The 12,549-nt window shown below is 45.3% G+C and overlaps 1 protein-coding gene and 1 non-coding gene across 2 annotated transcripts in view; one reads left to right on the top strand and one right to left on the bottom strand.

The window, feature by feature from the left end:
- The window catches only part of LOC114926182 (NADH dehydrogenase [ubiquinone] iron-sulfur protein 2), a 5,075-nt gene extending 5,033 nt beyond the window's left edge, over window positions 1-42 (top strand). The window contains exon 3 of the mRNA XM_072231806.1: window positions 1-42. This exon is cut by the window's left edge and continues 231 nt beyond it. Within this exon, the coding sequence (XP_072087907.1) occupies window positions 1-27 (27 nt within the window). The 3' untranslated portion in view covers window positions 28-42.
- A 12,190-nt stretch (window positions 43-12,232) lies between these two features.
- Window positions 12,233-12,306, bottom strand: TRNAW-CCA (transfer RNA tryptophan (anticodon CCA)). The gene has a single exon. It is a non-coding gene; the product is annotated as a tRNA-Trp (tRNA).
- Between the last annotated feature and the right edge of the window lie 243 nt (window positions 12,307-12,549).

Genomic DNA, 12,549 nt, shown 5'->3' with positions numbered 1-12,549 from the left:
ATTGTGTCTGGAGAGGTGGATAGATAGGATTCCTAGTTGCTCGATCAGGACCCTAGCTTTATTGCGAGCCAAAAACTAGAATGTGTTTTCTGCTGCTATCAGGAGTTCGTGACCCAAGGAGCTACTTCTTCGTTGAGCTATGACCTTCTTGTGATCGACCTGCCTTCTTAGAAAACGCCCTCCGCTGCTGCTAAAGGAAAGGGTTGTTAGGTGGTGGAACATTAAACATTAGCTGATGGTGAGCATTCCATTAAGAGATGATACAACGTATACTCTGCATCGCCTATGTACGGAGAATAAGTGGTAAGTAAGAAGGAGGAATCATTGCTTGTCTGGTAGTTGATTGAGGAGTTTCAGAGTTCTTGGATAGGGGATAGAAAGAGGAGAGATAAGACATTTTGTATTTAATACATAGATAGACTTAATAGTCTTTGCTTTAATTGAGTTGAGGTTTTTTCCTGGTTCTCGTTCGGCTATGTATGGTTGCGAATGGTTAGCAGTGCGGAGCTGGTTCGGCTTTGATTAGGAGAGCTAGGCTCCCGTTCGTTCTTAAGGAATAGGCTAAGGGGCGCCCGATTGAATGAGCCTAGCAGTGGCGCTCGGGTGTTGGTTGTTCGGTTTATTTTATTTTAACTTTGCTTCAGCATGCGTTAACAGCTGCTTGGGGTACGATGACAAAGAGAAGTTCGGCTTGGCTTTCCAGGCTTAAAGAGCCTTGTTACTATGTACTACCTTCTCGCTTCTCCTTCACTTTAAAGCCTCTATCTTTCTTTTTACCAGCACTATGAACTCTAAGTCACGGTACGGGCCCTTTATATATAACTTGTACGAGAAGTAGGGTAGGTGTAGTACGTACGCATATATATAACTTGTACTTGAAGCACGGTAGGTGTAGTACGTACGCATGGAGTTCTCGCATGGACTGACGCCTAGGAGTGAGAGGGTTGTGCTAAATGAAGAGCTCTATTCCGGTCCATAAAGTGAGGAATCAGGTAGCACGACTTAAGGGTCGATCTTAATAAAGAAAGGAGAGAACATACCTATTGAAGGAAAAGAGAGGATAACGCATCGACGAAATAACCCAAAAGGTGCGGGTCTCACTATTGACCGCGGCATTGTTCCTCCTGATGACAAAACTCTGATTCATTCAGTCGTAATGCTTAAATGCCTTCTGTTCAGAAGAAGGGGAGAAGATTCTCAACCCATATGAGACAGGGTAGCCGCCTAGATTGTTACTGCTGCTGAGCCTGCTAAGCTAAGCCACATGCAGACTTCGAGTACCTTCATGTAGAACAAAAAAGATACCAATCAGACCACACCAAGTGCTCTTGAGAATAGGCTTACTTCGAAATAGGAGCTTGAATGAACGCCAGGGAATTCCCTTTTGGAATGTTTTTTTCTTATATAGTGTAGGTAAGAGTTCAAGATGCTTGTACTCCTCCCCTTACTCTAACGTTCTTAGGCGGCGGCAGGATTCACCAGCACGAGTAGCAAGATAAGTATAAGTCATCGTAGTGTAAGGTCCAGATTAAGCGATTTAGCCTGCTGAAGATGCTCCAGTTCTGTTGACTCAGATGCTCGGGATGAAGATTATGAGCCTGATGAGCGTGATCGATAGCCCGATGCTCGTGGTAGAGATGATCTTCTATTGGTTCAGTAGTTGATTCATTAGTCGAATCAGTTTTTGATTATGCAATAGATTAAGAGAAAAAGTGCACCCTGCATCAATAGCAAATCCAGTAGCATAGGCAGTTGATCCATCCATTGAAAAAAATCCTACGTAATGCCGATGCATGAACCCCTCTCGGCCCCCAAAGGTCCGAAATCACCGTACGCACTCCTCCATATCCCACTCTGGAGGTAGGGCACGAGAATCTTCTATTTTTTCTTGAGTGGAAGTAGGAATGGAGTGGCTCATGCCAGACCGGAGAAATCCTACTTATCGGCTAGCTCAATCGCAAATCGGGCATCCCCATGATAGATTTAGCCAGCTTCTTAGCTCAGCCTCATGCAGACCTTCGGGACTCGCCCTGGATCTCCGAATAGCCTCACCTGAAACTGGTAGACACACTGAGCCACCACGTACCCCTCTCGCCCGTCGTATGCTATGGATGGTCACACTAGCCCCTCGATGGCATGGCGGGATTTCCCATTGACAGTTCCTGAGGTCATTCTTTTGGGAGATCCTTAATCCTGGAAAGAAGGAAAGGCATCAATCCAGACCGGCAGCACCCGAAAGGGAGTCTTAGCTTTACGGCCGGGGGCAGGGCTCTCTCATAAGATTGATTGGCCTTTTCATTCAAGCAGGAATGAGAGCCGATTCGAGATTGCCCTGAAAGGCAACTAGTCTTTAGGTTAGGGAATAGCAAATTGCTCTTTTTTCGAACGAAATCAAATAGTCAATCCCTCAACCACGGACAGAGACTAGGCTGCACCTTCTTCCTTCCGCTTATAGATTGACAGTCTCAGTCTTAGTCACCAAGTCGAGCAGGAAAGACGAACATCCGGTCATGGATCGGTAACAAAGCTAGTCTTTTCATCGCATTGGATTCCTATAGTAAACGTCACCAATCCTACTCTACTACTCAAGGAAAGCTGGAGGAACAAGGGCAGATGAACAGCTTTCACAAACCTGTGCTGTGCCAAAACAAAGGACTGAAGCCGGATCGAGCTGCATTTAGGCAAATCGGTTAGCAAATCAATCAGGTGGGAAGCTAAAGCACGAAAGCATATAGGTGGGATTCACTTCTGATTAGTGTCATTCATTCTCGGAAAGAGGCAAGATAGCCTTCGAAAAGACGAAAAGAAAGTGTTGAAGCCAGTCATTTCGATTAACATTCTTGATCTTGGAGTGTCACTCCGGGTTGACATTTCTAATCAACTAGTGGTTGGTGCCAGTCACTCACATTTCAACTCTATCTATCCAGGCCAGGGGAAAGTACTAAAGAAAGTAAAGGATGCCAGAAATCGTCTTCAATCTATCTGGAATCACTCACTCACGAGGGGTTCTTTTGAAAGCACCCTTTCTTTCTTAAAGCTTCAGCTACTCTTTTCGCCGCCTTAAAGGTAAAGGAAAGCCAAAGCTGACATTACAGCTTGTCGCTCTTCGAGCGGAGGGCAGGATCTAACTTCCTAGTCTCGATTGTAGTAAGGGTTAAGCTAAAAGGGGCTTTCAAGGCTCTCGTCCCCTCGGTACTCCAACTGGGTCCTCAAATGCCAGGTTCTGGACTCCATCCTTCTCGTATGAACTGCCCAAACAACGCTCGGGATGACAGACACACTTCGGATGGAGATGCTTTTTGTACGGGATCTATTGGTTCAGAAAGAGAGCTACTAAAAAAAAGGTAAACGTTTTCCCCGATCCCAGATCAAGAACAAAGTCCTAAACAAAGTCTTTCTCCTCACCGACAAAGCAGAGTGCTAATTCCGATCAAAACAACCCCGAAGATAAGATGCTATATATAAGATTAAGTGTGGATCTATTCCAATAGTTTCTGGTAAGCCTGATAGAGCACAGTTGGTAACAAGGCGAAGCCGTGCCTGAAAGTGAGTTCCTTGTTTTTCTGTTCTTTCTTTTCTTCCCTATGTGCCCCTTGCGTATAAAGAGAACCTTCTCCACGCTTAAGTAGCTAAGACGCCATCAGGAGAAGTGGGAGATGGTCTGTTTAACTGTAGCTTCATCCCTGTGCTCCTATCTCATCCGCTGCTCTTGTGGGTCTTGGCGGTAGGGCAGTAGGAGTCAAGGCAATAGGATCCGTAGACGGAAATGGCCTAAGTTGGAAGGCTTATTTGAAAAAAGCCTTGCTCCAGGCCTCAAGGCGATTCCTAGTAGATCCCGGGCCGGGGGAATCCCCTTTCTAAAGCTAACGAAAGGAACTATGACCATGGGAATGATTGTTGAATAAAGAAAGTACCACTAAGGAGGCGTCCCTCTTGCCCAATAGTCACTCTGTTCACGGTTAGCTGGGAATGAATGTGAACCAATTGTTGACAGAGATTATTTGATTAGCTTGATAAGGTAGGCTTTCGGATAGTCAATATGATTTAGTGATGGTGTCCGTGGTCTTGTTCAAATGCTTTTTTTCGGGCCAGGAGCTAGAGGTCTTTTCTTTTCCTGTTCACGAATCCCATGCGGGAAGACGACGGTGCACAAGGAGTCACTCGTGGCACACTGACTCCTTTTGTTGTCGATTGATTTGACTCTGTCTCCTCCCACTCCCAGGAAGGATCAGATACAGATTCTCTCGTCCTGGTGGTTTGGGCATAGATCGGATTTGCCTTCTACGACGGCTAGTGAAATCATAAAGAGTGTGCTCCCCTTGGGCATGAAGCCATTGGATCAGGGCATCCAATCAAAGGCGAAAGGTATTCATTCGGAGTTCTTCCCCGGCAAAGCAAAGTCCCGTCGAGTTAGCTGTTGGAGTAAAGGCATGCCTTAAGGTAGCGAGTGACTTTCAGGTGAGATGGTTAAATAGTCGATTAGATAAAGGCTGTTGCTACTTCCCCCGAAGGGATAAAACTAAAGCAAGCTACCTTCACGCTAGGAGCCTCTTTTCTACCTTGCTATAGACATCGCGAGAAGTAACGACAAAGCAGGAGATCATAAACAAACAAGATACAAACCAACAAACATACCTGATAGGGCTGCAGCTAAGAGCAAAAGTCATAGGGACAGCGGCGCTTCACTGGGTCCATATGACTATCATCAAAATACAGATGAAGATGCGTAGTCAACGGATCCCTAGTCTTAGAACTAGGAGTTTCACAGTGAGATAGACGTCTAAGATAAAGTGCAAGCCAGCAAGCATTCCTACTATAACATAGCCTCAGAGTCCACCAAAAGAAGATTTATAGAATCTAGGGGCACTAAGACTAGTGATAACGGGAACCCCAGACCTGTAACATAAATCCTACACTCGCTAAAAAGGAGGAGTCCAGAAAGTCTATTAGAATCCCTCGGGAACAAATCAGACTTCACAATCACTTAGGCGCTTATAGGCTTAGCAAGGACAAAGCAACTAAAGCCTTAGGGAAAGAAAAGAGATCTGTTATTGTCAGCCCTCTATCCTCTATATTAGGCTAAGGCGGCTATCAAGTAATCCTAATAGAATCTGCCCTTGAATTTTCGCGTTTGGTTTGCAACCGGCCAACCGTTGGAATTCCTGTCTTATTGGCCGCTCTTCGCGCTTTGCCATCAACTTCATTGTGTGGTACTGCGCGGAAAAGGTCTATCCTAATCGTGTTTTCAAGCGTTCTCCTAGGTGAATAAAATTTATGATTCACCTGTTCCGAGGAAGAGATAGAATATCTCATTTTATTAGCAGATCAGATGTAGCATTAGTTCTATCAAACTTTATGAAAGGTGCGCCTTATTTGACCGGGGGGAAGGTGCCTAGCCTTTCATATGAATCTTCCTATAGAAATTTTTAATAAGGGGCCTAGCGATCTACAACCGAGTCTTCTTCACGTCGAAAACAGTCTATGACTCCCGAGATGCTTCTGATTCAATAATTCCTGAAAACAGGGCTGGCGCGCCTAACAGGAGATTCGATAACCCGGCATTCGTAGATCAATCCTCCTTTGCTTTTGCTAAAGATGGCATTCTATTAGAAATGGAATTGTGCAAACCCTATTTTTTCGCTGGCCGCGGGTGTGGTTCTTATACTAGTGATCTTCTTGTAAGGGACAAAGTGGCTTAGTTGAACATAGTGAGACTAAGCTGGCTTCTATCCCAACAGCGAGTAAGGACCCAAGGCAAGGTGACGAAGGTAAGAGGGAAAGTGCTAACACCAATAAATCCCTTAGGGCAATCAGTCTTTGACTCCCTTCCCATTCTTGCATCTCGGAGGGCTTTGCCAGCTAGTGGTTACCTATGTGCGAAAACATTCCTCGCAAAAAGTCTTTATTTGTCCTGCTAACAGGGCATTTTCCCTTCCAGTTAAGTGTCCTTCTGGTATCTAGCTTAGAGCTAGTTGCAGTAGATTCTTGGCCCCGCTTTGCTTTTTAGGATAGGGGTCAAGACAAGTTTGCTAGTCCCTATAGGAATCAAAACCATGTTCTTTTATTCCTATAAACATCTTTCAAATTCCCATAGACAAAACTCGCATAACACGCGGAGGTTTGCTTCCTTGGTCTAGCTTCCTGGCTTTCTTTTTCGATCGGGAATGGCAATTGAAAAAGTCTTTCCCACAACCAGGGTCAGGCCTATATAATATAATGTTTGGACGAATAAGCTGAAATTACTTTACTTTAAGGCTTTCCTCTAACTTTCTCTACATTTGGTATGCATGCCTTAGAGATCTCATACAGCAACAGGTACTCACAGAATCTTATACGTTTTCCTTCATATTGGGCCAGTAACCTTCCTCACCTGATCTACGACCACCCTTCTCCTCTAATGGTTCCTTCCGAGGTCGTCTAGTTCATTACCATTACATTAGGATATGTCCTCACTCAGAATAAGGGGAAGGAAGATAGGGCATCCGATTCAGAATCCATTCTTCCAGTCACAACAACGGACCTTGATGAAAACAATGAAATCACACTTTTTTGGGCTTTTTTGAATCAAAGATCGTAGCGTAGAAAAGGACCAGAGGCGTAGATGATCCAGAACTAAACCGATCACCTGCCAGTGGCATTAGTAATGAGACTACCGCCTGTGTCTATCTCGACAGGTAGGGGGAACGGATCCTTTAATTGACCTCGGGAACATGAAGGGAGTAGGGCGTATGTCGAAAGGGACGGAACTCGTTCTATACGGGAAGAAAAAGTAGCGATGAAAAAACCCATGCATTTATTTGATGATAACTCGAAGACGCTTTCAAGTGAGTGAACCTCTAAGGTAGTTCAGTGATCCTCGGGAAGGAAACTAGTTCAATGAACCTATAAGGCAAGGGATCAGGCAAACGGAAAAGCTATGGGTTGAAGGCCGGTGTTAGCAGGTTGGTTGGGCAAGTAGGGGCTACGGTTCAGTATGAGTCTGCTCATGGCCTGGTTCTTCGTACAGAGTAAGTAGTTTCAGCTGTGCAGCAATACCCGTACTTTTAGCCATAGAAGATGGAGGAAGGAACAAGAGGTTCTTTGAGGACGAAGGGACATCCAAATAAGGGCTTCCCCCCAGGAATGTATGCTATATAAAATCTTTCTATTAACCGGTCAAAGGAAGTGACTTGAAGTGAAGGAATTCTCCTCACCGACTCAGTTTCTCATCGTTAGAGGGGCTACTTTCTATTAGGGCAAGTCGTTCTATGAAATAAATGCTTTAGATAGGCAAGGAGCGGTAACTAGAGTTCCAACTAGGCCTGCACCGGTTGAAGAAAAGTCATCGAAGTCGGCTGTTTACATCCATTCTCCTGAAAGAGACGGCAAAGCTGAATAGGAAAGGGGAGGGGATCTGATTCATTATCATTAGAGGTGATTAACTGATATAACCTCTTCTCTTCTTTAAAATCGCATCTCTCAAGTGAGAAGAAAAGGCCCCCCTTATTTTTCTCATTGCGGTGGGAAAGCAAGGTATTCAAGGACCCAAGCTTGGGGCATTCCCTCATGGCATGTGGCCCCTTGCATATTTATTTAGCACCCACCTCTGGGCACATATGCTTTCTTCTTCTCCTCGTAGTCCGGCCTACCATCGTTTGGCTTTCCATCACCACCCTTGGCAATGGCTTTTCCCCCCTGTCCTTGATGTTTTGGATGTGATCTTGTTCAGGCCAGAAGAGTTCAGAGTCTAATCGCAGAGAACTCATACCGTCCCTTGAGCCTATAGATAGAAGGTAGGCCTAGACTTTAAGGTGAATACGTCTTTCTGTGATCTTACGGTAGCGAGTTTCGGTAAGTTCAGTAAGTGAAGTGACGAGCGAAGGTGTACAAAGTCTATGACTCACACGCTTAGGCGGGTTACGGGACTTTGTGATTCTTTCGGACAAGATTGCCTAGATTGATCAGATTCTCTTCCTATCTATTCATAAGACAAGATCAATCAAGGAATCCAGAGGCAGGGCACTTTATTCCGATATCTCCCCCCGAGGTTGAGGTAGACTTCCCTATCCTTAAGGATAAAATAAGATCTCTTGCTTTGCCCACAAGCCCTACTAGCGTAGCAAGTCTGGTCGCAGGTGTGTTGTTCGTTCTAGCGATAGGCTCCAAGCGCGATTCTGATTCTAAATTAGGTTTTCTGTTCTGGAATGAATCTGTTCTAAAGAAAGACCTGCCTATACTGAAGAGGGGCTGGTTCTCTTTCTTGATAGCATGGCGCTCGCATTTTCTTTCTATTTTGCTGGGTACCCTTGACACTTGGCATTGCTTCCTTTCATCCACGAGGAGGGAGAATAGTGATCTCTCAGCGGCGAAAACTCTATGTTCTTAGGTATAGTTCTCTGTTTAGCGAAAAATCCCTCATATTATCCAAATATATAAATCTTGGTAAAAAGAAATCGATGTATGTCTTTGTGTTCCACCCAGCTATGATGCATGACAGGAGAGAGCGAACACAAGCTCAAAATTAGCCTTCTAAGCAATCGAGCACCAAAGCCGATCTTCCTGACAGGCCGCATCCTCCACGGCCAACTCGTCAGCAAGTAAAATCAAAAGGCACTGCCTTGATCCACTTGGCAAGCATCTTTATAAGTTTCTTTTAACGAGTCTCCCACACTCCTTCTACCGGTCTAGCACACCTCTGATGGATCTCGCCTCGCTCCTTCCTTAGCATTAGCGGGTTTCGGTTGTATGATGGAAGTGGGGAGATCTCGCAGAGCAGCATATTAGTTATTAATAAATTGCCAGCGGAGACACAGCTCACGATGAGAGTTTGTTGTTGAAGCACTTTTCTGCCGGGTGTCGCATTCACGTGGTATACACGCCTCGCGCCGAACTCGATCAATAGTTGCGCCGATATGGTAAATGCCTTTAACCGAAGATTCTATTCAGTAGCCCGCAAAGTAACACCCTATATGGAGCTTGCGGCGACTAAGCGCGGGGCGAACCTTTTGAGACCTACTTGGCTAGGTGGAGGATCTGAAATACAATGTGAAAAGGAAGAGGAAGAAAGCGAGTGGCTTTACGGATTGAAGTGCTGGTGGCTTGTTTGCTTTCCTGTTTCTGGGAGCAGGATTCAACTAATTAGGGGAGCCTAAGGGACTGAGAAGGAGGAGTAGGAAAAGGAGGTAAGGTATTGGCATTGCTATTCTGGCGGAAAAGAAACGACTCCTTGCCCCCTCAAATCCTACCCTTCCCGCCGTACTAGCAACCCGGTCCGCTTCGAGATCAGTTCAATCAGCGGCTAAGTCCGCTTAAGTACTAACTTCCGCTCCGCGGTAAGCATGCGAGTCAATTAGCCCCTTGACCACAAGATCTTACAAAGAACGGGAATGCGCGCCAAGAGGAATATCAGAAACAATCTAAATAGTTGCTTCTCCGTAGCCTTCTCTGTATCCGGTTTTCCTAACTCAAGATATCGAGGAAAAACGGCGGGCTAGTCCTCCATCTTAATCTCTGGCAGCATTTCCCGGCCTACTAGAGCATAGGAATGAGGGACGGAATCCTATTCAACAGCTTAGCCTATAGCTTCTAACGGATAAGATTCAAAAGTAATCAGAGTGTTGAAATAGATTAAATGGAAAGATCAATTCTGACTTCCTGGCCTTCGTTAAATCCCATCCTGTGATTGATCAGCAAGGGATGAGATTATGATTCCTTCCGGAAATCTGTCTTTATATGATTTGTTACCAAGCCCTACAGAGTGAAATATTAGTAGGTAGGTAGCCTCTTACCCTTTAGAGAAGGATGTTAGGGACGAAGTCTCAGCCGTTGAATAGCCTATAAGCACAAGAACGAAATCTAGCAATTGAGCTTTGACAGCCTCAGATCTTATTGACTATTGCAATTTACCGTGGAATCTATTCCCAGGCGCGTTAGAGAGTAAATGCAGTAGGCTATTACAGCTATTAGACTGAAAAAAATCTTAGTGTGGTTAAGCCCTAAACAAAAATGCAGAAGTTGTCCCATCTCCGGTTCTTGGTAATGCCATCTGTCCTTTTGTGCCTCATAGGCTGGCTCCAATAATTGCTTGTCTAAAGACTAGATGCTGGTAATGCTGAAGTACAGTAAAGTGCTCCTCCCCAGGTCCCTCTTGTAATGACATGCGTCAACTATCGATGACCTGCCTGAAGTCTTCTTCCAGCGCTTCATAGTCTTTATCGTACACCAGTAGAGCTGCTCATCAAAAAGGTTTCCCAAGTCGTGTTGCAACCAGATGACTCCATCTCTCTCTTGTATTGTGTCTTGAATCCTCAGAATCGGTGTCTGATGGTCCTCATCTCCGCTGGAATATTAACTTAACGTTTTTTTTGGCTTCCTCCCTGGTACTGTATGGGCCGTCTTACAAGTGCAGGGTAACACCCTGGGCCGGATCTACTTCATCGACTGTGTGCTTGCCGCCCAATCCTTCCCAACTCTGGCCGCCTGTAGCTAATTCCGAGTAGCGTCTCGTAAGCACCTTCGTGCTGAGCCGTCAGAGCACAACACAAAAGTTGATGCTAAACTAAAGGTGCATCAATGGATACCTTCTGCCTCAAACACTTCTCCAGCGGCTTTACTAGTCGCCGGCTCATTCTTCAACAGGCATTCTCTGTGTCTAAAACTAGAAAAATGAATCAGAACATCGGCTTACCAATCGCCTACCATGTCTCCTCTGTAAGATCTCTTTAGACCCTCCGTCCACCATCGATCGTACTCTGTAAAGTCAAGTGTTTCGCCTATCTCCATCTCTCGAGCGACTTCCAAAGCTTTCGCCTCTTGTGCGATTTGCTATCGGTGTCGCTGCTCTTCTCCTTTCTCTAGAATTTAGATTCAATATCAATTCTAACAAGCAAGAAAGAAAAGATAGGCCAGCCTTGCCATTGCTTATTTGGTGTTCCAGGAGCTCCCTACTGCATATCGAGACAATCGGCCTATCCTGGAGTTTTACACAATAATGAGGGACCATTGGCACCAGCCCTCCTCCATGGAGGAGGAGTTATGCTCTACATATTCCGCTTGTGGCTGTGCCAAGAAGCTGCAGAAGGCCCGAGATCCGCAACGTCTTAGTTCCTCATGCACCTTCGCCTCGAGTTTGAGTCCATCAGAGGCCAGCTCCCGCACCTATCGGTACAGTAAAGGAGAAGAGTAAGCTTTTGAAGTTGACTTGTTTGTTGGCTTTAGAGCTAATGAATGCGGAGTTACAGTGAGTAGCAAGCAAGCGAACGGAGCGTAGCATAGTTCGCGATAAGCTAGTCAGCAGGAATAGCGGCCTTTCTGCTGCTAGGTCTAGTCGGCAATTCAGCAGCTAGGCTGAGGGACACGAACGCATTAAGAAAGCAAGTGAACTCCCTCTAAGCAGTACAGGTCCTTCTTTCGTTTCCGCTGCGAGGTCTTTCACCCCACGCCAACCAAAAAGGCAGGTTCATCAACCCCGCGAGGGTAATTATTTCGCTTCTAGAGCGCTCAGCCCTGTGTCAGAAAGAGATTGAGGGCTAAGAAAATGAGTGAAATCCGTTTTTGCATAGCTTGCATTCTCTTTATTCGCCAATGAACACTTTCGTCTGTAACGTGCATTTTTTGCTTTATTTAATTTAATGGATCTCGAACTTGAGTGAAAGCCAATGCGTTTTCCGAAAGGGGGTCTTGAAAAAAAAAGGCCTACCCCTTTTACGCAAGGGCAGGAGATGTTGAAGTTGCGCATGAAGTAGTCTCTATCTCCCGGTCGGAGACAGGGGATGGATGTCGCTAGGCTAGGTCAACTCTATCATTGGTTTAATTATCCCTATTTCGATCACTAGAAAAAGATATGTGCAACTACTATCCCGATGCAGCGAAGCTAGGTGGTGCTATTATGGCGGGGGAAGGGTCTACTTCTGCTCCGAATGCTTTTGGTGGCAGGTCTTTCTATTACCGATATGGACCTCACTAGCGGGTCTCATTCTGTACCTAGGTAAACGATCTATCTAACTAAGGTCAGTATATGAATCTGCTGCGTCTTTTTTTTATCTCTGGTGTTGGATCACCTACTCACTACTGCGCTGCGACAAGGACTGGAACTGCCTCCGCTTTTGGACCTTTGATTAATTAACATCTCTTTTGTTTATTGACCTCCTATTTCTTTTCTTTGTTTTAACCCTAATCCACAGGAGGTCAAATTCAGACTTTAGACTGCTGTTCAATTATTTCATTGTCATTCTCGATCTAACAAGAATGGAATCACGCTCTGTAGGATTTGAACCTACGACATCGGGTTTTGGAGACCCGCGTTCTACCGAACTGAACTAAGAGCGCTTTTCATTTTAATAATAATAATCCATTTTATGTGACCCCAATACATCTTGCATGCATAAGATAATTCTATAATAAAGAAGCCCTTGGCATAGAAGCTGTGAAAGAATAGGCTGCTGGAGGAAGAACCGCCCAAAAGCGGGAGAGAAGCGGAACGGGCAAGTCAGCCAGAGCTACTTTGAGGGAAGCCAGCTCCTCATCTGACTTTGAAGGCTTGAGCTTGAGTGGGTCGAGGAATGGCATGGT

This window comes from Arachis hypogaea, unplaced genomic scaffold (genome assembly GCF_003086295.3).
Source record: "Arachis hypogaea cultivar Tifrunner unplaced genomic scaffold, arahy.Tifrunner.gnm2.J5K5 arahy.Tifrunner.gnm2.scaffold_22, whole genome shotgun sequence".
NCBI lineage: Eukaryota > Viridiplantae > Streptophyta > Magnoliopsida > Fabales > Fabaceae > Arachis > Arachis hypogaea.
This window is presented reverse-complemented; position numbering and strand designations above follow the sequence as displayed.